This window comes from Cervus elaphus, chromosome 5 (genome assembly GCF_910594005.1).
Source record: "Cervus elaphus chromosome 5, mCerEla1.1, whole genome shotgun sequence".
Lineage (NCBI taxonomy): Eukaryota > Metazoa > Chordata > Mammalia > Artiodactyla > Cervidae > Cervus > Cervus elaphus.
In genome coordinates, this window is record NC_057819.1 from 92,708,417 (window position 1) to 92,732,659 (window position 24,243).

General features: G+C 51.8%; 1 protein-coding gene across 2 annotated transcripts; it reads left to right on the top strand.

The window, feature by feature from the left end:
• Nucleotides 1-479: 479 nt before the first annotated feature.
• Nucleotides 480-23,605, top strand: SLC13A2 (solute carrier family 13 member 2). Of its 2 annotated transcripts, none has more exons than XM_043903169.1 (12): nucleotides 480-642; nucleotides 14,183-14,311; nucleotides 15,046-15,182; nucleotides 15,290-15,495; nucleotides 16,185-16,365; nucleotides 16,467-16,589; nucleotides 19,101-19,319; nucleotides 19,497-19,585; nucleotides 19,876-19,997; nucleotides 21,489-21,650; nucleotides 22,270-22,407; nucleotides 22,891-23,605. In XM_043903169.1, exons 1-12 carry the CDS (start codon nucleotides 541-543, stop codon nucleotides 23,059-23,061), a joined length of 1,779 nt encoding a protein of 592 aa, XP_043759104.1. In that variant the 5' UTR covers nucleotides 480-540; the 3' UTR covers nucleotides 23,062-23,605. The 2 variants fall into 2 exon arrangements, with proteins under 2 accessions (XP_043759104.1, XP_043759105.1); XM_043903170.1 differs by having other exon boundaries at nucleotides 22,326-22,407.
• The last annotated feature ends 638 nt before the right edge of the window (nucleotides 23,606-24,243 follow it).

Here is a 24,243-nt window from a genome sequence, read left to right on the forward strand (position 1 = left end):
GGGCTTACTCTAGCCCTTCCTCAGTCCTAGACTGGAAACCCCAGAGGGCAGGGTGTCTCTGGAGGAAGGGCCACCCCACCCAGGGCCCCATATAAACAGCTCAGAGAACTCCGTTTTGCAGGAGTAGGTGGAGAGAGGAGCTGGGGAAGGTGTTCTGGGTCTTGCCCTGTGGATGCTGGCTGTGGGGCTTCCCAGGGACTTCCCCTCTCCAGCTCCTCTGGCTATAGCCCTTCACAGCCTCCACGCACAGAAAGAGTTAACTCTGGGCTTAACTTCTTGAAAGAACCTGAAACCTTTTTATTCCCTGATCTTGCCCTCCTCCCTTTCTTTGCAAAGTCTTCCTGATCTTTATACTTCCTGCAGGTCCCTCCTCCTTACTCTCACCTCCCGGACTCCAAAAACACTGATTGCCGGGGTGGGTCAATGGTTAACACTCCAGCGGCTTTATATAAGCCTGCCCAGCCGCCTACCTGCTCCACCGTCCGTCCTGCAGTTCCCTGAATCCAGAGGGTGACCAGGCAGCCCTCGTGGGCCCGCACCATGGCCACCTGCTGGCAGGGCCTGTGGGCCTATCGCTTCTACCTGATCGTATTCTTCCTACCCATTTTCCTGCTGCCTCTGCCCATCCTCGTCCCAACCAAGGTAAGGACTTGGGATTCTGGGCATAGGGAAGCTCCAAGAGAGCAGGGGAGGGACCATCTGCCCCGGGGTGGGGCATCTTTAGGACCAGCAAAGCCCACTCATCCCTGTTAGCCTGGATGTGAGGCTATCATCTCCTGGTCCTCCTGAGTCTTAGGGGTTAAGAGGTCAAAAGCGGCTTTTGCTGGGTATCCAGTAGTGGGAGCTCAATGTGAATTGCTTAGGTCCACTTGACATCTATTGCCTTAGAAGGCAGAAAACCAGCTCCGTAAAGGAGGTGCAGGTAGAAGCAGATGGGGTTGATCAGGAGAGTATGAGCTGGTCTAGCAGCTGGAGAGTGAAAGAAGAGGATTAGAAGAAAACTGGCCTCAGGCAGTGTTTGCATTTTTAAGAGTACAAACAGAAAGCGAAGGTGCTCACCCGTGATCCCAAGAGCTAAGTTTCCTGCAGAGGAGGAAATTAATTAATCGTACACGCCAATCCTGCCAGTGGGCGCTACAGATGCACACTTTGAATGGAGGGGGAAATGTTACCGCTTCCTGCCCACCCCACGCAAGCAGCAGGAGTCATAACTTGGGCTTTCATTTATTGGAGTCCCCCACTGCATGCCCTGTACCACACACCCAGTAACCCTCTCCCCTGTCTTACGAAGCAGGTTCTGACTCCCATTTTATAGATGGGGAAAGTGGTCATCCAAAATCCCAGGGCAGATCCTGTTATCTGGAGCTCAGATATTACACACTTTGGGGACCATCTAGTAAGTAAAAGAAGACAAAATTATGAATCTAAAACTAATACAGAACTTTGGGAAGGGTAGAGTCCAGGAGGTGGCCTTGAAATCCAAGCTTCACAGGAAATCTGTCTCTGGCAAGTCACATAGACAGTGGCAGAGCTGGGGGTGTGGCCTGGCTATAAAGCCTGTGCTGTCTGCCTCCGGAACGCTAAGACTGATCCTGGCTCTGAACTTAGCCCCATCCCACACCCACTCCCCCGCCACCCGCCAGCTGCCCACTGAGCCAATTGCTCAGAGAGGGAAACTGAGGCAGGCTTTTTATTCAAGGTATTCCAAAAGGATAAGTAACCAGGGAGGTAGTAGCACGGCTCCTGGTCAGTGACAAGGCCCCGCTGACCTTTAAGATGACCCTCATCTCAGGCCAAAGCCAGTGGCATCTCTATGCTAAGGACCCATTAGATTGGCTTCCAAACAGGCTGAGTTAACCAAGTGTATTAACCCCAGAAGGAAGTATGGACAGGAACCGTGATTCCCATGTTACTCCCCAGGAAAGTACAGCCCAGAAAGATTTGGTAACCTGCCCACTGTCACACAGAAAAGCCCGAGTCAGTATGAGAAGCCAGTCTTCCTGGTGGGGGTGGGATGTGTCAGGAGGCCCTGTCTTCCCTGGGCTGTACCCCACCCGTCGCCTATCGCCTATCACCTGCTTCCTGCCTACAGATGTTGCCTCCCCTGTCCTGACTCAGATGAACTGCCCCAGGTCCTAACTGTGAGGCCGGCCCCTCCAGTGGGGCCCTAGCTACCAGTCCCTCTCAAGGACTTTGCTCCTGTAATTATCCTCTCATCTCCTGCATCATCAACTTTTCCCTCTTTTCCTGATCTCTCCCATCAGCATACAAACAAGCTTTAATACCAGTCTCATTAAAAAACAAAGTCTCCTTCAATCCTACAGTCCCTGAACACATGCCCACTTTCTCTGCTCTTTCTTACAACCAGAAGCCTCAGAGACTATCTACACTGCCGCTCTCTCCTCAGAAAGCTCTGCTCCCGAGACTCTACCTACCTAGAGGGCCCTCATCATGTCCCCGTCAGCATCCCGGTCACAGGACCCTTGGTGCCCACTCACCTTCCTCAACCACTCAGCAGCATCTGTCACAGCCGGTCCCCTCCTCTTCGCTGCACTGTCTTCTTTTGGCTTCTCCTGGGTTTCCTCTTCCCGTGACTACTTTTCCTGCCCCTTCTCTCTATCATCACTCCTGCCCTAGGGGATCTTCTGTTTTCTCCTGCCTTAAAAGCACCTCTAAAAAAAAAAAAAAAAAAAGCACCTCTACACTGATAATTCCTCAATCGGTAACTCCAGCTCCTAATTCCAAACTTGCATTACCCAACTAACACAGGACACCTCCCCCGGATGAATCCTTCCTTTTTATGCAGAGTGCCTTTGGCATACTCAAAACACAATCCTGATCCCTCATCTCTCTCAGCTCCTTTTGATCTTATGTATCAAGAGAAGGCTCAACCATCCACCTCAGAGCCATTCCTGGTGCCTCTCTTTCCTTCACTTCCACAAGCACCAGCAGGTCCTGTTGACTCAATTTCCCCAAAATACACTGAATGGAATCACTTTCCACTGCCTCCACTCTGGTCCAGGCCACCACCGTTTCTCTCCCATCCCTACCCATCCCCAGACCATTCTTTTTTTTTTAATTGAAGCATATTTGATTTGGGGCTTCTCAAGTGGCTCAGTGGTAAAGAATCTGCCTGCCAAGCAGGAGACACAGGTTCAACCCTGGGTCAGGAAGATCCCCTGGAGAAAGAAATGGCACCCCACTCCAGTATTCTTGCCTGGGAAATCCCATGGACAGAGGAGCCTGGCGGGCTAAAGCCCAGAGGGTCACAAAAGAGGTGGATATGACTTAGCAACTAAGCAACAACAATAGTTGATTTACAATATTGTGTTAATTTCTGCTGTACAACAAAGTCATTCAGTTGTACATATGTATTTTTTTTCATATTCTTTTCCATTTTTATTTATCACAGGATATTGAATATAGTTGCCTGTGCTATTTTAGTGGGACCTTGTTGTTTATCCATTCTCTATATAATAGTTTTCGCATCTGCTAATCCCAAACTCTCAATCCATTTCTCCCCCACCCCCACCTCCCCCTTAGCAAACACAAGTCTGTTCTCTCTGAAATGATGTATTCCTTTATTTCTTATTTATTCTCTGAGCCCCTAATTTATTTTGTGTGTGTGTGTGTGTGTGTGTGATCCCCTACTTTAGAATGTAAGCTCCATGAAGGCAGGGACTTTGCCTTTTTCCATGCAGAATCCCCGGTACCTGGCACATAGTAGGTGCTCAACAAATACTTGTCAAATCACTGAGTAAACAAATGAATGTGGGTAGAGATGGCCCTGTCCTCAATTCTTGCTGAGTCCCTGCTCTCTGCAGTGAATTCCAAGCTTACCTCCACACCCTGGCCCCTAAAGTGGATAGGAGGAGGCCCAGAAAAAACTCAGCTCATACCTGTGTCCATATAATACTTGTTGACATTTCTTGAGTATTTTTTATGTGCTGGTCATTATGCCAAGCACTTCAAAGCACTAACCCACTTATTTCTCACAATAATCTCTGAGTTACTATGAGGTTATTACTTCCATCTCCATTTTACAGACATGTAAATCCCGAGTGGTAAAGGAATTTACCTCAAGTGCCAGCTAGAAAAAGGCAAAGTCTGGACTGGAATCTGGCCTTGGTCAATGCTGTCTAGGGATGCAGGGTGGTCCCCTGTTGAGTCACCTCTTGAGCTGTCTACCCTCATGTCTATCCAGCCATCAATCAATCCTTCCACTGTCATTCAGTCTAGGCTGTCTGTGGAGTGCTTGCTCTGTGCTAGGGGTTACTGAAAAGGAATATAGATGTTCTGTCTTCAAGTTGCTTTCAGTCTAGAGGACCATGTGTTCCTGCCACACAGACTATAGCCAGAAGCTCATAGGAGCTCAGAGAAGGGAGAAAATCCTTCCAACTGAGGTAAGGGAGAATCTGAGTTGGGACAGTGAGAAGCATTAGTGGAGGGCAGGCCGGGTGACGAGAATGCTAGGAGCAAAGGCGTGCCGGCTGGAAATAGTGTGTTTGAGGAATTAACAACAGAATCCTAGAACTTCCCATCACCCACTGGCCGGGGGGTTCCTAGTGGTTGGGGGACCGTGGGGTCTGAGGTCTTTTCAGTGCTCCCCCTACCCCGCAACCAGATACCTAAGAATGATGTGCCAGAAACCTTACCTCTATTCATTCACTCATCTGGAAAAGTATCACGTGACAGTTACTGTTTAGGTGCAGTGGGGTGGAAGGTAAGATTCAGGGAACTTGTGATCCTGGGGGTAAGGGTGGGGTGGAAAGACACACGAAAAGCACATACTTTTCATTGTCCACACAAAGAAAAGCATAAAGCAGGCTGTGACTATGTCTTGGGGAGGAGCTAGTGTAGACAGGGTGATCAGAGAAAGCCTACTGGGGTGCTGACATTTACCTTAGGACCTGACTGGCGAGTAAGAGCCAGCCAAGCCCAGCTCTGGGCCAAGAGCTGTCTAGGTAGAACCCACAGTGCAAAGGCCCAAGGCCAGGGGCGAGCTTGGCAAGGAAATAAGGCCAGCACCATGGCATGGAGACCCGAGTGAGCAGATGACCTTAGAGAAGTGGGGAGAGATCAGCCAAGGTCAGCCCTGCAAGGTCCAGGGAAGGAGTGAGGATTTTATGCTGAGGGTCAGGAGGGATAAATACTTGCTCAGAGGTCAAAAAGGCAGTAAGTTAGAGTGGTTGGTATTCAGTCCCTCAGTTGTGTCTAACATTTTGCAACCCCATGGACTGCAGCATGCCAGGATTCCCTGTCCTTCACTATCTCCTGGAGTTTGCTGAGACTCATGTCCATTAAATCAATGATGCCATCCAACCAAGTTAGAGTTGAAAATGCAAATATCTCCCAGGACCCAGCAGAACCACTCGTGAAAACTGTCTCCCTGTGGTACTGTGTTTGCCAGGACAGAGCATAGCTGAAATCCAGACTGTATTTACAGTAAGAATAGAGGGCAGGATTTCTTGCTCTGCAGTTTTGTTTGTTTGCTTATTTTTGTTGTTGTTGTTGTTGTTTTGGGCCACACTGCTCAGCATGTGGAACTTCCAGAACCAGGAATGGAACCTGCACCCTCTGAAGTGAAAGCATGGAGTCTTAACCCCTGGACTATCAGGGAAGTCCTTTTTGGTTTTTTGTTTGTTTGTTTTTAGGATTTCTTACTCTTAGGATATAAGAGTAGTAGGTATGTGCATGCATGTGCACTTTAAATTCTGTGTGACTAAAATACCCTTGCACGGGTGCTAAGTCGCTTCAGTCACATCCAACTCTTTGTGACCCTATGAACTTTTGCCCGCCAGGCTCCTCTGTCTGTGGGATTCTCCAGGCTAGAATACTGGAGTGGGTTACCATGCCCTCCTCCAAAGGATTCACATTTCCTGAGGCTCCTGCATTGCAAGGTGGATTCTTTACCGCTGAGCCACTGGGGAAGCCCAAAATACCCTTACTGCCAGCTATGCCTGAACCCCAAAGATGGACCAGTACGGTGGGCCTGAGAACTACAAAGAATTTGGACCTCGGTTCTGGGGCCTGCCTCTATATTTTGAGACTTCCTGGATCTTGGTTGAGATGGCAGAGTCCAGGAACAAATCAGGGGTTTTTGGAGCCAGATAGATGTGGGTCAAAATCCACTTGGTAGCATGAGCAGCCACGGGACTTTATCAAGCCTCTCCAAGCCTCTCACCTCTAAGAGGCCGCCGCTGTCCCAACTAAACGAGATGACCTGTGTGGGTAGACTACCTGGCACCCAGGGCTCGGTAAACAATGATTTCCTGTACCTTCTGCCCCTTGTCTGAATTCCAGGCCCCTAGGAAACACAATGGGACTCCCTAGGTGGCTCAGAGATAAAGAATCCACCTGCCAAGCAGGAAATGTGGGTTTGATCCCTGGGTCAGGAAGATCCCCTGGAGAAGGAAATGGCAACCCACTCCAGTATTCTTGCCTGGAGAATCCCATGGACAGAGGAGCCTGGCGAGCTTACAGTCCATGGTGTCACAAAGAGTCGGGCACAGCTTAGTGACCAAGCAACAACAAGGAAACACAACAGTGTTTCAGGCACCATGTGGATATCCATATGCCCATAGATGACTTCTTCTATTCATGAAGATCTTGGTGTTCCCACCAGTGAAACAGGAAGGCAAGGCATGTCCCTTAGGGCAGTGAAGTGTGGTCCGTGACCAGCACTGGGCTGCGTGGAGTCAGGTTTGTGACCTCTGAAGGTCGTGAGAGTAGGAGCCAGCCTCCAAAGCCAGGGCAATTCCTAGGGAAGAGATAGAAGGTTCCCCAATTCAAACTTGGTCCCCAGATTACCAAATTGTGTCCACACTTCCAGCACCTGCTAGATGAAGGTCAAGCATGGGAAAACCAGAGAGGCTTTAGCAGAACAGTTTCCTGCTGTTGGGAATCCAACATCACTGCCCAGGGCTGTTGTGGGATCAGATGCACGGAGGAGTGTGGGAACGCTTCGCTTCTCTTCATCTCCCACCTGCTGGTTTGCTCTTGAGTGGACACAAGCGGGTCTGGCCCTGGCCCAAACTCTGATGTCAGGACTCTTCACCCCGCTTTTGTTGTCTCTGACACCCGGACCCATCGTTCTTCCCTTTGGCCTCTTGAAGCAAAAGATGATGCAACAAATGCATTCACACGAAGGCACGGAAGTAAACTAAGATCAGCCAAATGAGATCAGGCGGAGGAGAGGAAGGGAGTCAGACTTCATTGCCTGCTTTTGGCAGAGCCTCAAAGGCAAGGGGTGGGGATGTTTTAGAGTGGAGAGAGGTAAGGCTTCAGGGGTGCCCTGACTGGAGGGTGCTGTCACGGGGACGTTGCAGGAAGGCTAACTGGAAGCAGGGCTTTCTCTCTGATTGTTTGGAGAGCACATTTGGCTTTCACTGATTGGTCCTGAGTTGGAAGTGGTGGTAGCAAGTGGTGGGGGTGGGGGATGGGCTGCAAAATTAAAGAGACTGGCAAGTCATTGAGCAAATCCTGCTTTGTGGGGGCCAGTTGCTAGGGAGATTGTGGTTTGGCTACAGGACTGCGGCTGCAGAGACTGAAGGACCTATGTTTGCCTAAGGACTGGCCATTGTTGCCTCTTATGTTTAGTCTCTCAGAAGTATTTGGATAGGCCTATCATTCCTGGAATATAACACACACACACACACACACACACACACACCACCCTGTACCTCCTTCCCCAAGTCCTGCCACATGGCTCCTCTCCTCAGGGTCACCATGCATCTAGACACTCAGGAAAGGCACCTAGAGTTTTTTCCTCCCACCTAACCCAGCAGCCATCACCCTCTGCCTTCCACCTCCTAATACCTCTGGAGTCTATCCTCTCTGTCCATATACACTGCCATGACCTTCTCTGAGCCCCTGTCATCTCCCCACTGGACAGCCCAGCCTGGCCACCTGTCAACTCCCAGCTTCCATGTCTGCAATCCATCTGCCACACTGTTGCAGGTATAAGCCCCCTGTTTTTATCTTGAGGCGATTGATTTATTTAATTAGGTGATACATGCACATTGTACAAAGTCCAACAGCACGAAAGAATGAAGCATTTTCTTCTGTGATGAATATAGACAACAAGCCACCATAGGATGAAAGATATTTTTGACTTTGCCACCTGTAGGAATCACAGATATTTTCAAATCGTATGAGAGCTATTGCCAGGACTTTGACATACTATTCACGTTCATCATGACTTTGAAATTACAGAAGCCACTTGCCAATGAAGAGCTTACTAGTTAAGAGTCACATTATGTCACTATCTTGCCCATTTTTCATATTTTAATAACTGTATTTCAATATAAGTGGTTTCCTTTGTGATCCTGTGCATTTTATTTAATGCATTTAAAAACATTATTCTAAGAAGGAGCTGGAAGGCTTCATCAGGCTGCCAAGGGGATCCTGGTACAAAAACAGGGTAAGAATTCTCGAATCAGAGATTTTCCTATATGTATACAAATACTTACAGACTTTTTAAAAAATCACATATGCAGCCTCCATGCAGTCTTTTAATAGACACACCAACCTGACCACGTCACTCTCTCTGTTTACAGTCCTCCAAGGATCTCCCCTTTTCACCTTTGTCTTCCAGATAAAGTCCTAGATTCCACTCAGGGCAAATGAGACTTTTCCTGAGCATTCCATCCCTTCCTCCACAAGAATGTGTTGGATCTTTTGTGCCTCATTCTGTCCCTCTATGCTTACTCCTTCATGCTGACACTTTTTCCCCCACCCACCAAACTCCTATTCATCCCTCAGCACCCACTCAATTTGCTCTCTCTGGAAGCCTTCCTCAACCCAGACGGAAGGAGGCTCAGAAAAGGAGCCCCTTCTCTGGGACCCCACTCTTTGGTCTCCCCTTTGCAATGGTGCTGGCTGCCACTCAGGACCTTGCCTCACTCCCTAGACCCAGTAGCTCTCCCTGCCCGCAGCATTCCTACTTGCCAGGGGCAGAGGAGCAGTGGGATTAGCCTGCCCTGGGGTTAACCTTCAATCACCAAGAGGAATAAGATGTAACATCTTTGAGATTGTGGACATTTTTGCCCCAGGCTGCTCTGTGCCAGTAACGGGTAAAGGCCATGATGCCCGCAGGTCCCCACCCTGCCCACACCCAGGGTCCAGAGTCTGCCCTAGATTCCCTGGCACCATCTTTATTTATACCTCATGCATCCACCCTGGTTCCCCAGCAGCCCAGGAGCACGTTTCTCTGCCAAGTTTAACCCAGGCCACCTGCTCATTGTCATCCACAGTTCTTTACAGCTGAAACCTACATAGTCAAATCCTACATCCTCATGATAACTCAGCAAAGTGGGTGTTTCTCTTATTTCTATTTGTAGATAAGGACACTTCACAAAAGAGAGCAAAGTGTATACAGTTGGAAATGTTCAATATTTCTTATTAAAAAAAAAACCAAAGCTGAGAGATGTTAAATAGCTTGCCCAAGGACATGCAGCCATAAAGCTGGGCCTGGGCACTCAGGTTTTCCAACCTCTGACTTTTGTTTCCTATCACAAAAGAAGCAAGGTGCCAGCCTTGGGGTTTGGAAACCATCTGAATGTTTATCTTATCTGCTCGCTGTTGGTTTTGCCAGGTAGGCAATCCGCCATGACTGTGAACCAGCACACACAGGGCAGTCAGACTCCCTGAGGGCTGGAGCCAGGCCTGAATCGTGTCTGTGCCCCAGTGCCTGATATTCATCCACTCATTCATCCAGTGTTAACTCCATAGAGGTGCTAGGCACCCTGCTGGTGTGAGCACAAACAGATCCAGACCCTGCTCCCCAGAGAGTATAGTTTGATGGCAAAGATGGATATTCATCATAAGAAATTTGTGAAAGCAAATGTTTAAGTACGGATTGTAATGAGTGCTATGCAGAAGAGGTAGGGGGACTTAGGGTGTAAAAATAAGGGAAAATTTACCTGAAGCCTATGGAGTTGAGCAGTGCAACAGGTTGAGGAGTAAGACAGTTGGGTCTCATGCCATAGGCCACCATCTGAGCTTGGTCAGCCCAAGATGTATAGAGATGGCAGCAAGGCAGAGGGTATCAGGTGGCCTAGGAGGCCAAGTCTGATTCCTAATTGCGCACTTTTTTTTCTTCTTACTGCACTGGGTCTTTGTTGTGGCATGCAGGTGTTCTCTAGTTTTGGAGCACGGATCTAGAGCACGTGGGTTCCGTAGTTGCGGTGTGTGAGATTAGTTGCCCTACAGCATGTGAGATCTTAGTTCCCCAACCAGGGATGGAACCCACGTCCCCTGCTTTGGGAGGCGGATTCTCAACCATTGGACCATCAGGGAAGTCCCCCGACCTCCCACTTCTATAGCGGGGGAATGCATTCCTTGGAATCAGACACATTGAGGGACCAAAAAGAAAGGATCCCCTGGGTTCTGTTCTCATTTCTGAGCCATGAATGTCACTGACTGTCTGGTGAAGACTCTGGGCCTTTCTCAGACTATTGCTTTGAAATGCACAAAATAAAATGTATGGGATGGAGAAGGAAACCAACCATTTTGGAACACGGTATGAAAGTATAAAAAAAAATTAATTGCAGTTCAGAAATATAAGTGCTTCCTTATTAAAGCATTAAATAAGATCCAGTGTTGATATAACTACTACCATAATTTCAAAATAGAGATGGATGTAAACAATATTTTGAGATGCATTTTGAGATCATTGCAACCACTGATCTCTGCAGGTCCCTAACAACTGACAACCACAATCAAATATCCTTGACAAAATCGCTGTTGGTACCGTCAACAGTTGTATGGTTTGGAGAATTCCCTGGCTGTCCAGAAGTTAAGACTCAGTGCACTTTCACTACTGTGGGCCCTGGTTCGATCCCTGGTGGGAGAACTAAGATCCTTCAAGCCTAGAGGTATGGCCAAAAAAGAAGCCAGCTATCCAGTTTTGTTGCCTGTGTTCATAACCTTAGTTAGATGTTAGCTAAAAGATGAACTAGTTTTCCCACCCAGCTTCATGGATCCTTGGCATTCCATGCCCAAGTTAAGAGCCCCATGAACCAGGAAGAGCAGGTCAGTGGGTTATGCTACAGCTGGACTGACTGCCCGAGGGGGTGGGATGGGAACACAGGTCCAGAGCCACCAGGACCAGGGAAGACTTCCAAATGGAACTCTAATTTTGATTTTGACCCAGAGACAGACAGATACGAAGAGGGATGCAGGAAAGTTGTAAAGGAGTACAGAGGCCATGGATTCGACACACTGGTACTCACAGCTCCCTTTGGAGGGTGCAAATGGGGACCTGGAATTGAAGGAAGTTGCCCAGAGCCAGGCAACGGGAAGTGGCAGGCCCCAGCGAAAATGGTTCTGTTTGGATCCTGAGCTCTAACTCATGTCCATTCACCCTACTAGCCACAGCGAGCTTGAGACTGAAGGACACCCCCTACCTGTAAGGGGGCAAGCTCAAAGTAGAAGGCAAAACCCTGGGGCTCAAGAACCAGACAGTCTGGATTCTTCACTGATTTGTGTGACTTTGAAATATTTAATTTATTGGCACCTTTATTTCTTCATCTGTGAAATGAGAACAATAGTCATTTCTAAATCACAGAGCAACTAAATATAATTAGGAACCACCTGAAGGGTGGAGAGCGCCATGTCCAAGGAGCCAACCTCAGCGATACCTGTGCCGTTGTTTTTTGCAAAGCTATCTTCTTGAATCAGCGGAATCATCCACCCCAGCTCCCCTCCTCATCCCTGGCCTGAGAATTCTAGGGGGGGGAGTGCCACACTAGGGTCCAGAGGAGCTGGCCTGCCTGTAGCCTGCGGGGGAGGATGGGTAACAGGCCATGACATCACCGTAACTGAGAAAATGGTTGAAGAAACAGCCATTTCAGCAGAATCTACCTCCTGCTGGGGGAGGAAGAGGTGTTAAGTCTCTGCTCAAGGATCAAGGCATCCCCACCCATTGTGCCAATGAGTTCATGTACAGGGAAGAAAGGCGGTGGATGTTTCATGGAGAGAAAGTGAGCCTGGCATCAGAGATGCTTGGCTGTGCAGGCTACGCACCGCACCACCCCCCGGCCTGCCATTGATACGACTCCATGGGGAGTGCCCTGGGAATTGTGCCATCTTGGATACCTTGCCTGGGTTCCCACCCGGCTCTGCCACTCCCTGGTTCTGTGACCGTGAGCAAGACACATACCCCCTGGAGGTCATCTATAACATGAGACCACCACACCCACCCATGGCTATAACTTGTTTAGTCGCTCAGTCGTGTCTGACTCTTTGCAGCTCCATGGACTGCAGCACGCCAGGCTTCCCTCTCCTTCACTATCTTCTGGAGCTTGCTCAGACTCATGTCCATTGAGTCGGTGATGCCATCCAACCATCTCATCCTCTGTTGTCCCCTTCTCCTCCTGCCTTCTATCTTTTCCAGCATCAAGGTCTTTTCCAATGAGTCAGTTCTTCACATCAGGTGGCCAAAGTATTGGAGCTTCCTTCAGCCTCAGCATCAGTCCCTCCAATGAATATTGAGGACTGATTTCCTTTAGGATAGACTGATTTGATCTGCTTGCAGTCCAAGGGGCTCTCAAGAGTCTTTTCCAACACCACAGTTCAAAAGTGGCTCTAACTACAAACTTGAAAACGTCCAGCTCCTAAAAGTTACTCAGTAAACAGCAGCTTCCTCTCCCTGAGACCTTCCTTCCAACCTCAGGGTACTAAGGGCCTGAGGTATAAGGGGGGAGCCCAGCCCATACCAGGTGAAGAAGGCAAGAGGGGCCGGGCAGTTGAGACAGGTAAGAGAGGGGGGCCCCCCAGCCCCTTTGTCCGAGCAGGCAGCCCCTTCCTTTGGCAAACAAAGAGTGAGTGGGTGCCCCTGAGGAGGCTTGGCTCCAAGTACCGCTCCTGGAGGCTTCCTTCTGGCTAATGATTCCCCTGCCTGCCCTCCCTCCCCTGGCCTGCGGAGAGGCCCCGACAAGGCGGGTGGGCCCCTGACGTCTTCAGTTGGCCGACTTCCTGCTCTAGGTCCTCTCCCAGGCCTGAGGTCAGGGCTTCCTAGCTTTGGGAGCTTCCTGAGGGAAAGGGGGGCCTCTGGTACCCCAAGACTCACAAAGCCATGACTCAGGGTTTACTCCACAATTCTCCATACAACACAGAGATGGTGGAGCTTTTCAGATATTCTTCTTTTTTTTTAATGTTTATTTACTCATTTGGCTGCCCTGGGTCTTAGTTGCAGCCCAGGGGAATTTCATTGTCATGTTCGGGATCTTTATTGTCATGTGCCAATCTTTCAGTTGTGGCATGTGAACTCTAAGTTGCAGTATGTGAACTCTGGGTTCTGGCATGTGGAATCTAGTTCCTCGACCAGGGATAGCACCTGGGCCCCCTGCATTGGGAACTTGGAGTCTTAGCTAATGGACCACCAGGGAAGTCCCTCACATATTCTAGAAATGTGAATAACACCTCCTGGAGTTGTGCAATGCAGTGGTCATGCCAGAATCACTTGGAAGGAGACTCATGTCATTCCCAAAACTTTTCAATGATTAGTGAATCATTCAGAAAAGGTTTGCTCTGAAGCCTCCTGGGTCCTGAGCTCCGAGGATCCAGATGCTGCAAAACTGACTCTGTTCTCATGAAACTCACCTGCTAGCAGAAGGAACAATTACTATTTAATCATCATACAAATAGATGTATTCTTACAGATTCTTAATAAAGGAGGGAGGGTCAGAGCTCCAGGCAGTGCTCCACAATTCCCAGGCCCTGGTTTCATTGAGATGAGCCCCCCATCTTATCTAAGAATCCTCATTCAAGCCCCCCTGCAATCCCCAAGGGGATAGGATTATATCCAACAGCTAGATTATAATGTCTAGACTCCCCAAGGCTAAATACAAGGTGGTGAGTGTTTTGCTTTGTTTTCTATTTCCATTTTTACTTTTTTTTGGCCACACTGCACGGCACGAAGGACCTTAGTTCCCTAACTAGGGATTGAATCTGCACCCCCTGCAGTGGAAGCACAAATTCTTAACCACTGGACTGCCAGGGAGGTCCCTATTTCCATTTTTAAATGAGACCTTGGGTTTGGGAATCAAGGGCTATGAATTTTACAGGGTCTCCCCGCACTATTACAAAGAGTCTGTTTCCTCTGGGGACAGGAGGTGATGTGATTTTGAGATACAGGCCTGCCCCTTCCAATAGCGTGCTGTTCCCCTCCTGCCTGCAGGAAGCCTATTGCGCCTACACCATCATCCTCATGGCGCTCTTCTGGTGCACCGAAGCGCTACCACTGGCCGTCACTGCCTTCCTCCCCGTCATCATGTTCCCCATGATGGGCATAATGACTGCTTCCACGGTAAGCTTCCCCATTCACAGGAGGACGTGCTCCCAAGGATGGAGGGGTCTGCCCTAGGATGGTGATGATGGAAGAAGCCTCATCAGAGGTAGAGCACGTGGAAGACCAGTCCCTGCCTCTGCCTGGCAGGTCGGGGAGCACTGAGGGAGGAGTCAGCTAGAAGACCAGGAGGAAGGCATTCTAGAAATGCCAGGGGCACAGTTGGTGTCAAGAGTTAATTCAAAGTGGAAGCAATTAGGCCTAGACTAGGGAGGGAAAGGGTACTTGATAGCCAGCCAAAGATCCTGTCTCCTTCTAGTTCGGTGGTTCTGAAACTTGACCATGCACCACAATCACCTGCAGGGCCAGTTAGACAAAGATTTTGCTGGGCACCACCCCAGAGTTTCTGATTTCATAGATCTGAGGCAGGATCTAAGCATTTCACTTCTAGCAAGTTCCAGGTCGGTGATGATGCTGACTCAGGGACCACAGAGAACCATGACGTTAGCTTCTGAAACAGCATTAAATTCTTCTAGTCAGTGGTTTGAAGCATGGAAGGATTCAGGCTAGACGACCTCTCAGTCATTGCTGACAGGAGACCAGGTTAATCAGAAAGAGAGGAAACTGCTTAATATTCAACAATGGGGGATCCAAAGACCATTTCCATTTGGGTCCAAGAGCCCAGGGAACCAACCTCTCTCTGTTGGCAGAAATATCAGTGTCGGCACCCTGTAAGCCCTGTCCCCACCTGCCAGGTCAGCCTTGAGTACCTGAAAGATACCAACATCCTATTCATTGGGGGGATGATGGTGGCCCTCGCCGTGGAGAACTGGAATCTGCACAAACGCATTGCCCTCCGCGTGCTCCTCATCATCGGGGTGCGGCCCGCCCTGTGAGTCCCCACAGACCAAGACGGGAGGGCCTGAGGTGCTGGCGATCTGGGCCGCCAGTCCCTGCAGAAATGCTGGAACACCGGTGTGTGGGTCTGTCCATCACTAGGCTGATCCTGGGCTTCATGTTGGTTACGGCCTTCTTGTCCATGTGGATCAGCAACACGGCCACCACCGCCATGATGGTGCCCATCGCCCATGCCGTTCTGGAGCAGCTTCACAAGATGCCCACAGACAGGGATGTTGAGGAGGGCAGGAACAACCCCGCCTTTGAACTCCAGGAACAGAAGGAAGAGACCAAGCTTGATGAGAAAGGTGAGGCCAGGCCCTGCCCCAAACCCCTCTTGGGGAGGGTCTGAGATGACCTTCATGATAGGAGGAGTCATTTGAGCACCGAATTTTTTTTTAACTTTTGGCCACACCCCCACGGCATGTGGGACCTTAGTTTTCTGACTGGGGATCGATGCTATGCTCCCCCTGCATTGGAAGACAGTCTTCACCACTGGACCGTCAGGGAAATCCATATTTTGGCATCTTTTGGGATGGATGAGGGAAGCAAGAAGTTCAGTGACCAGCTTGTCCTGGTGGGCTGAGATTTTTCCTGGTTTTGAAATGAAAAGTCCCACAGGCTGGGAATTCCCTCAGTCCTGGGGAAACGGAGATGCTAGGTGACCCTGGCAAGCCGAGAGCAGGAGCCTGGGTGGGCCATCAGGGGTCCGGGCTCAATTCTTCCTGTGCAATTTGGATAATCTTCTTCCCTTCTCTGTGCCTCAGTTTCCCCTCTCCCAAGAGAGGGATTGGGCCCAGCGGTATCCGAGGGTCACTCCATCCTGAGACCCCAGGGAGTGCCCGCCCTTCCAGACCTGGGGGCAGCCTCCACCCTCCCCCCAGCCCGGGTCTGGGCTGCTAAGCGAAAAGGCGCCCCAGAGGCCATGGAGCCCCTGCCATGCTCCCCGAATCTGGCCCTGCACCCACTCCCGACCCCACCTCTCCCTTGTTCCCAGACAACAAGCAGGATCACCCTGCTCCACCGACTCCTTCGGAGTCCAAGACACAGCAGAACAAGGAGCAGCTCCGCTTCAGCCAGGGCCTGAGCCTGTGTGTGTGCTACTCGGCCAGCATCGGGGGCATCGCCACCCTGACCGGCACCACCCCCAACCTGGTGCTGCAAGGCCAGGTCAACTCGTGAGTGATTGAGGGGGAGAGGGTCTGCATTCTGACTGGGGGACAAAGGGAGCTGGCCGGCCACCGGGCAATGCCACACAGCAGCCCTTATTCCCCTTCAGGATCTTCCCCCAAAATGGCAACGTGGTAAACTTCGCCTCCTGGTTTGGCTTTGCCTTCCCTGCCATGATCATCTTACTGCTGCTTTCCTGGGTGTGGCTACAGATCCTCTTCTTAGGATTCGAGTAAGTGGCAGAAAGGGGAAGAGACGCCCAGGTGCCTGCCCTTACCCTTTGGGAGCACCCAGTTGCATACCCAGGTAGCCTTTCGGGAAAGGACATAATCACCATCTCAGTGAGCAAACCTCTCCCCACCAAGGCCCTTCTGTGCCCTTGATCCCCCATTGGAGGGAAAGGTTGGAGAGTATTATCCCATCTATTAGATAGGCAAACTGAGGTTCGAGGCACGGTCCATAGCTAGACATGTCAGTGCTGGGATTGAAAACCAGATCTCCTGGTGCCCAGGCCAGGTCCCATTCCATAATGATCCACAGTCCTCTCGCGGGTGCTGAAGGAGTGCACGCTATGAGCTTGGTCAGTTACAGAAGTGCTGACGCTTGTGCTCCTACTACGTGCCTGGTCCTGAAAACACTACAAGCGTTAGGCACGGTCCTTGTCCTGGGAGCTCACCATCTCATGGGTGATGACAAGGTAGGAGCACGGACAGACGGAAGCCTAGGTGAGTGGAGATTCCAGAAGGCCCCTGGCAGAGATGACACCTGAACTGAATCTTGCTGAGTTAGAAGTCAGCCAGGTAGAAGATGAAGTAAAGGCATTCAGCAGCAGGAATAGCTTGTACAAAGAGGCAAGAAAGAACATGCTGGGTTTGGGGAAACTCCAGTTCTGTGTGGTTGAAACGTAAAGAGCAAAAAAGGAGTATAAGCGGGCTTCCCTGGTGGTCCAGCGGTTAAGAATCTGCCTTCCAATGTAGGGGATGCAGGTTCCGTCCCTGGTCAGGGAACTGAGGTCCCACATGCTGCTGGGCAGCCTGCCCACCACAACCAGAGAGGAGCCCGCATGCTGCAACCAAGACCAGTTGCAGCCAAAAAATATTTTTTTTAAACCACAAAATAAAAAGCATTTAGTTGCAAAAGAAAAAAGGTAATTATTTTTTAAAAAAGGAGTATTGGGATACAAATTTGGAGAAGGCAGCAGGGAGAGATTATGGGTGAATCTTATGTGCCGCCTTGCTCTTGAGGCCAAGAGTAGTAGAGAGGTTTTATTCTGACTTCCAGCCCTTGTCACTAGAGCTCCAAGTTGAAAATCATGTGAGACCTTTCTGAGGCTCAGTAGGAATCAAGTCTGTGATTGATTCATGATGTCTGCTAGGAGTTCAGCCTAGGAGTGGTGGCATGAGTGTTACTGTGATATAAGTTGTTATTTGTCCTTCCTACCCAGGCAGGGGGAGTCACGGAAAGTTTTAAAGCATCGTTGCTATAACATGGCTTGGGCAGGTGCAGGGAAGTTGGGTTGAGGTTGGGGCTGATACAAAGCAAAGTGTTAGTCAAAGAGACCAGTGCAATGCCAAGCACCATAAAGGATTTTAAAAAATGTGTGAAACGTGATTTTTGCCCTCAAGGAACTCACAGTCCAGCAGGGGAGTTAAGATTTGCCCAAGCGAAGAGTTAAACATCAACGTGAGTTAAACCAGCGCACGTGGAACAGGCTGCAGACCCCTGTGCTTCTCTGGACAGTGCGGGTGGGGCTCGCGCTGGCAGAGGGTGCCCAGAAGCGGTAGGAGAGGGAGGAGAGGATTTCCTCAAAGGTTATTGGAGGAGAGGAGTGATGAGTCAGGGCCAGAAGGAAGCACGGGTTCCAGGCTTCTGGGGCCTTCTCACTCGGAGCAAGAGAAAGCTCAGCACAAGAAAACTCCTGGAAGCGTGGAGGGGTCAGTGAGACCGATGGAGCAGGGCCGAGTACAGGGAAACCCCACCCGCCAGCCCCTCTGCTAAATAAGAGCCCTGAAAAAGCAGTTGTTTGTTCAGTCACTCGGTCGTGTCTGACTCTTTGCAACCCCATGGACTGCAGCACACCAGGCTTCCCTGTCTGTCGCCATCTCCCAGAGCTTGCACTCATGTCCATTGAGTCGGTGATGCCATCCAACCATCGCATCCTCTGTCGTCCCCTTCTCCTCCTGCCTTCAGTCTTTCCCAGCATCAGGGTCTTTTCCAATGAGTCAGCTCTTGGCATCAGGTAGCCAAAGTATTGGAGCTTCAGCTTCAGCATCAGTCCTCACAATGAATATTTAGGGCTGATTTCCTTTAGGACGGACTGGTTTGATCTTGCAGGCCAAGAGACTCTCAAGAGTCTTCTTCAACACCACAGTTAGAAAGCATCAATTCTTTGGTGCTCAGCCTTCTTTATGAGCAGAGTTTACAAACCAGAGTCTTCTGCTTTTCTTCCAGAACGTTGAGGGCATCAAGGTCTTAGTGTAGTAACCCTAAGGAGGCCTCTGCATGTCTCAGCCTTTAAGACACAGGCACTCCTGGGAGTTCCCTGGTGGTCCAGTGGTTGAGACTTGAGCTTTTCACTGCTGTGGCCCAGGTTCAATCCCTGGTCAGGGAACTAAGATCCCTCAAGCAGCTTGGCGAGGCCAAAACAACAATCAAAAAGAAACAAAACCTCAGGCACTCAGAGCCCCTTGCTCCCCTGCCAGGAGTGGGGGCCCTCACAAGCTGTCCCCACCCCCACCTGCAGCTTCCGGAAGAACTTTGGCTTGGGGGACCAGAGCAGAGATCAGGAGCGAGCAGCTTTCGAAGTCATCCGGAGAGAGCACAAGCTGCTGGGCCCCATGAACTTCGCGGAAAAGGCTGTCACCCTCCTCTTTGTCTTGTTGGTGGTGCTCTGGTTCACTCGGGAGCCAGGCTTTTTCACGGGCTGGGGTAACCTGGCTTTTTCCGACGAGAATGGGAAGAGGTAAGGATTGTGGGGAGGAGAAATACTTCTGGGAGGAGGGAAGGAAGCAGGGCCCCCAACTCAGAACAAGAGGGAAGTTGGCACGTCTAGGGGAGGGGTTCCTCTCCAGCCCCCCTCCCCCTCGTGACCCTGAGTAGCCCTGAGCCTCTAAGCCTGCCCTCCCTGCCCCACCCACAGCATGACATCCGATGGGACAGTAGCCATCTTAATTGCTGTAATTATGTTCATCATGCCCTCCAAGATCCCAGGGCTGACTCAGAAACCAGGTAAGCACCTGGCCTGCGGCAGGGAAGGGCCTCTGGGCAGACCCTGCCTTCTGGCACTCAGCCTCCCTCCCACCATTCTCGGCAGGAGTAGACAAAGCCCAGAGAAGCTGGGCTGACTTGCCAAGGGCACAGGGACTCAGGGACAAAGCCAAGATGTGGCAGAACTGAGGGTCCCTCTCGCCCATGCATTAAGCTCTGATCAAGACTGCTTGGAGAGTCCCCAGGGGGAGGGGAGGGGAGGGAAAGCCTGTTGGCTCCCGGTGACCCACCCTCTTCTGCTTGGGGAGTAGGAAACCCAGGGAAGCTGAAGGCCCCTCCTGCCCTCCTCACCTGGGATATAGTAAAAAAGAAAATGCCTTGGAATATCGTGATCCTTCTGGGTGGTGGCTTTGCCCTGGCCAAGGGCAGTGAGGTGAGAGACCCCACCCCCTTCCCAGCCCCGTTGGTGGGAGACCCTGTGACAGAGAAAGAGGGGCCCTGCTTCTCTCGCACACCGGGCAGCCCTGACCCCCCACGTGGGAGCCCCCTGGTGGGCAGAGTCTTTGCAGCAACTGGAGAGACAGGTAAGAGCACTAAGGGAGGGGGAGAAAACTCAGGCCAGAGGGACCTCTCCCCAGTCGGGTTCTCAAAGCCAAAGAGAAGGCAGGATTTTTCTGGTGAATAGGGACTGTACTCAGGACCACCCAGGCCCTTCCCTCACCCCCTGCCGGACAGAGAATGCCGCAGCTCTAACACCAGGGACTAGAGGGAAGGCACTGGGTTGATGCAGTTTGTTGGCTGAAGCCACCAGGGGGCGCCATGATCATACCCAGCCAGGCTCTGGGGACCGGGTCCTCATTCTGCAGAGCCTCCATCCAAGAGGGGAATCATGAACCTGCACCCCTAGGCCACGGGATTCTGTCTAAGCTCATTCACTTCATAGACAGGAGCTTCCCTGGGTCAGGGATTGCTGAGTTCAACCATCAAGCAGTCACTGACTGTGCCAAGCTCTGTGATGGGTGTTGGGTGCTAAGTGGGTGATGGTATATAAAATAAAGTCCCAACTCCCTGGGATTTACAGTGTGGCATTACAGGAACCCTTCTGACCCTGTGGACTGCCCCCATCCCCCTTCCGACCTGTTCCCAGCTTCTACCAGGGCCTTTCCCCCGTCCCTCCTCGCCAGGAGCAAGGTCCCTTCTTTCCCAACCTGCTGGGCTGGTGGGGGCAGGGAGGGGGCTAAAGTTGGCCAGGGACCCCCCAGAAGAGAGGTCAGGAGAACAGGAGTCAGTGGGGTCAAAGGTCTTTTCTCCCACCAAGTCCCACGTTTCCCAAGAAAGCCCTTTGACCCCTTCTCTTTGCTACCCATCTCTCTCTCCCCACATCCAACTGTCCTTCAAGCGGAAGAAAGGGGGCTTCTCTGGTGGCTCAGTGGTAAAGAATCCACCTGCCAATGCAGGAGACATGGGTTCGATCCCTGCTCCGGGAAGATCCCACATGTCATGGAACAACTAAGCCCATGTGCCACAACTACTGAGTCTGTGCTTTAGAGCCCGGGAATCACAACTACTGAAGCCCAAGTGCCCTAGAGCCCATGCTCTGCAACAAGAGAAGCTACCAGCAATGAGAAGCCTGCACATCACAACTAGAGAGTAGCACTCCTTGCCGCAACTAGAGAAAAGTCCATGCAGCAACAAAGACCCAGCACAACCAAAAATTAATTAATTAATTAATTGATTTTTTAAAAAAGCAGGAGAGGGAGACTTTGGTTTCAGCTGGGTCTCTTCGTTCCCTCTCAAGCTGCCCTTGACTCTGAAGACTCTAGAGAGGTGCGGGCAAGAGCAGGACCCTCCCCAGAGCCTCAGCCGGGGACTCTGGGGCCTCAAGCAGCCCAGCCTCTCACCCACCGCCCTCCTCTGCCCGCAGGAATCGGGCCTGTCGAAGTGGCTGGGGGATAAGCTGACCCCACTGGAGAGTGTGCCGCCTGCTGCCATCGCCTTTATCATCTGCCTCCTGATTGCCATCTTCACTGAGTGCACCAGCAACGTGGCCACCACCACACTCTTCCTGCCCATCCTGGCCTCCATGGTGAGCTTGGCCCGGCAGACTCACCTCCTCCAGGGAGCCCTGCTGCCCAGCCCAGCCAGGGTCAGAGTGACCGCCTCTCCTCTCACTTCCAAGAAAGGACCCCCAGCCTCCACCCTTCCCCAGGCTCTTCAGTAACCTTGGGCCCCAAGGCCCTCTGGCCCCTGACTCACTCCATCCCTGGTGACGTCACCCCTGGAGTATCCTGCTGGGGCTCACTGGTGGCCCCACCCCACAGCCCTGGCCCAGCTCCGGTTCTGGTCGTTCCTGAGGTGATGGCGTGAAATTGCTTCCCGGAGCGTCCCTAGCCCCTGCTTCCCCAGGCGCGTTCCCGCAGCCTTTGATGACGGCACTCTGAGCCCCTTTGAGATCCGTTTTATGAGTCCCTCCCCTTCCCACACCCCACTGGGCAGGGCCGCACACTTATCCCCTCCAGAGAGGTCAAGGGGCCCTTCTCAGGTCACCCAGTGCCCTCTGGCAGAAGTGGTGGGCTCATGGCCAGAGTGGGTATTGGGGTGGGGGGTGGGGGTTGTCCCTCAGAGAGGGAAGGAGAACTGGGGGTCACGCCTTCCCCTCTGGGAGGGGGGCTGAGACCATCTCTGCCCACGGTCTCCCCCTCCAGTCGCAGGCCATCTGCATCCACCCTCTCTATGTCATGCTCCCCTGCACCCTTGCCAGTTCCCTGGCCTTCATGCTGCCCGTGGCCACCCCGCCCAACGCCATCGCCTTCTCATTCGGAGGCCTCAGAGTGACAGACATGGTGAGTGGCAGGGGTCTCGAATGCCTCGGCACGAGCCGCTCTGTCTTTCCATCTTGGTGGGCCACAGGGTAGCTTAAAGCCACTGAGGTCCTCGGAGTTGACGGTGGACCCCACTGGGGAAGGTGATGGGGGGAGGGTGGGGCGTGATCCCCACTTGAGGGTCTTCAGGCCCTGCAGCCCTTGGCCACTGAGAGGGAGAGGAGGGGTGAGGAATGCAGGGAAGGCACTGCGAGGCCAGGCACCCACCCACGGGAGATGGACTCAGAATAAGACCCAGGGCCCTGGGAGCTCCCCTTCCCCCTGTTAGCACCGGGAGTAAAGTCGTGGTAGGGACATCGCCTTGTGCTGCAGGTTAGACTCAAAGGAGGACTTCCCAGGGAGAGTTTTGCTAGTGAGAGATCTCTGAGCACCTGTGAATACCTAAGGGCTAGGTGCTGGCCCTGCTCAGCACCCACGCATTCAGATTGGCTCTCCTCACCCCAGGCCCGAGCGGGATTCATGCTCAACGTCATCGGGGTTCTGGTCATCACGCTGGCCATCAACAGCTGGAGCATCCCCATGTTCGACCTGCACAACTTCCCCTCCTGGGCCCAGTCCAACACCACAGGCCTCTGCGGGGTCAGCCAGGCAAACGTCACAACATCTAGCCCCTAGTCCAAGGGATAATCTGGCCCAAGCCAGAAAGACCCACCTCGTTCCTACTCCTGTGAGCTGGGAGGGGACACCAGGCTCCAAGCCAAACGTTGAAAGGCACATGTATATCTAACCTCATGTGTGTGTGCAAGGAAGAGGTATGTGAGCTCAGTCCTGTGTGTCTGAGGAAAGTGTGTGTATGTACATGTGTGTGTATGTGTAAAGATGGTGTATCATGTGAGGATGTTTGGCGAGGGGGGATAGTGTATGTGCACATGATCCGAGGTGTGTACACTTGACCGCGTACGCGTGTGAGGTCACAGACATGACAATGTGCTCTGTCTGGCATTCCAGGTCTTTGTCTCCCCAGCTTGGTGGGCGACCAGACCCCTTTGTCCTCTATTTATTGAAACTCAGGGTTAGAGCCGCCTGGGCAGCAAAGCCTACCAGCGGTTGTCATGGCAACAGTCTCTGGGACCGGCCCAACATACTGAGTTCTCCCCAGCCTCTCAGGTTTGGGGGGAGGGTTCAAATATCAGCCCCATTAAAGTCTTGCTGTAGAGTGTGTGGTTGGTTTTTCATGGCACTTTCCAGGGCTGGGTCCCCAAACGTGGTTCAGGCCCCAGGTTGGGGAAAATGCTGGGAGGGGGACCTGGCATCTATCCTGGATGGCGGCCCCCTTGGCACCCTTCCCACCCAAGGGAGAAGGTAATGGCCAGGAACCTCTGCCAAGGCCAACTGGAGTGGGCGCAGCCACCCAGGAAAGCAGCACTGACGTCACCCGGCCTGGCTAATTGGGAGCTGCCAGTCCCTGCGTGTCTTAGAGAAAACCAGCCTCCCGGTTCCCAGAGCACTCCCTGGGCATTTACATAAAACCCTCTGCCCCTGCCAACTCCTCACCGACCCCTCCACCAGCTGGAAAAACCAGTCCCTCCAGACCAGGGGAGGCAGGCTGACCCATGCTAGGGGCCCAGAAAGATGGACCCTCACCCACAATGGCAGCCTGCAGCAGGACGAATACACGTGAGGCTCACAGGAACAGGTTCAAAGCCGTGGCCTTCTGAGTCCAGGACCGGACTGCACTCTGGATCATTCTGCCTCCCAACCTCCCTTCCCCAACTCTGCCTCATCGCCTTCATGAATTCCAGAATTTTCCTTTATCTGGCAAGTTAGGGTGGGGGCGGGGAAGGATGTTACCACCTC

Coding starts and splice junctions, on each gene's coding strand:
- SLC13A2 (XM_043903169.1), top strand. CDS start 541: ATGGCCACCTGCTGGCAGGGCCTGTGGGCCTATCGCTTCTACCTGATC. Junction 14,312..15,045: donor GCATAATGACTGCTTCCACG/GTAAGCTTCCCC, acceptor CCCACCTGCCAG/GTCAGCCTTGAGTACCTGAA. Junction 21,651..22,269: donor TGCCCATCCTGGCCTCCATG/GTGAGCTTGGCC, acceptor CTCCCCCTCCAG/TCGCAGGCCATCTGCATCCA.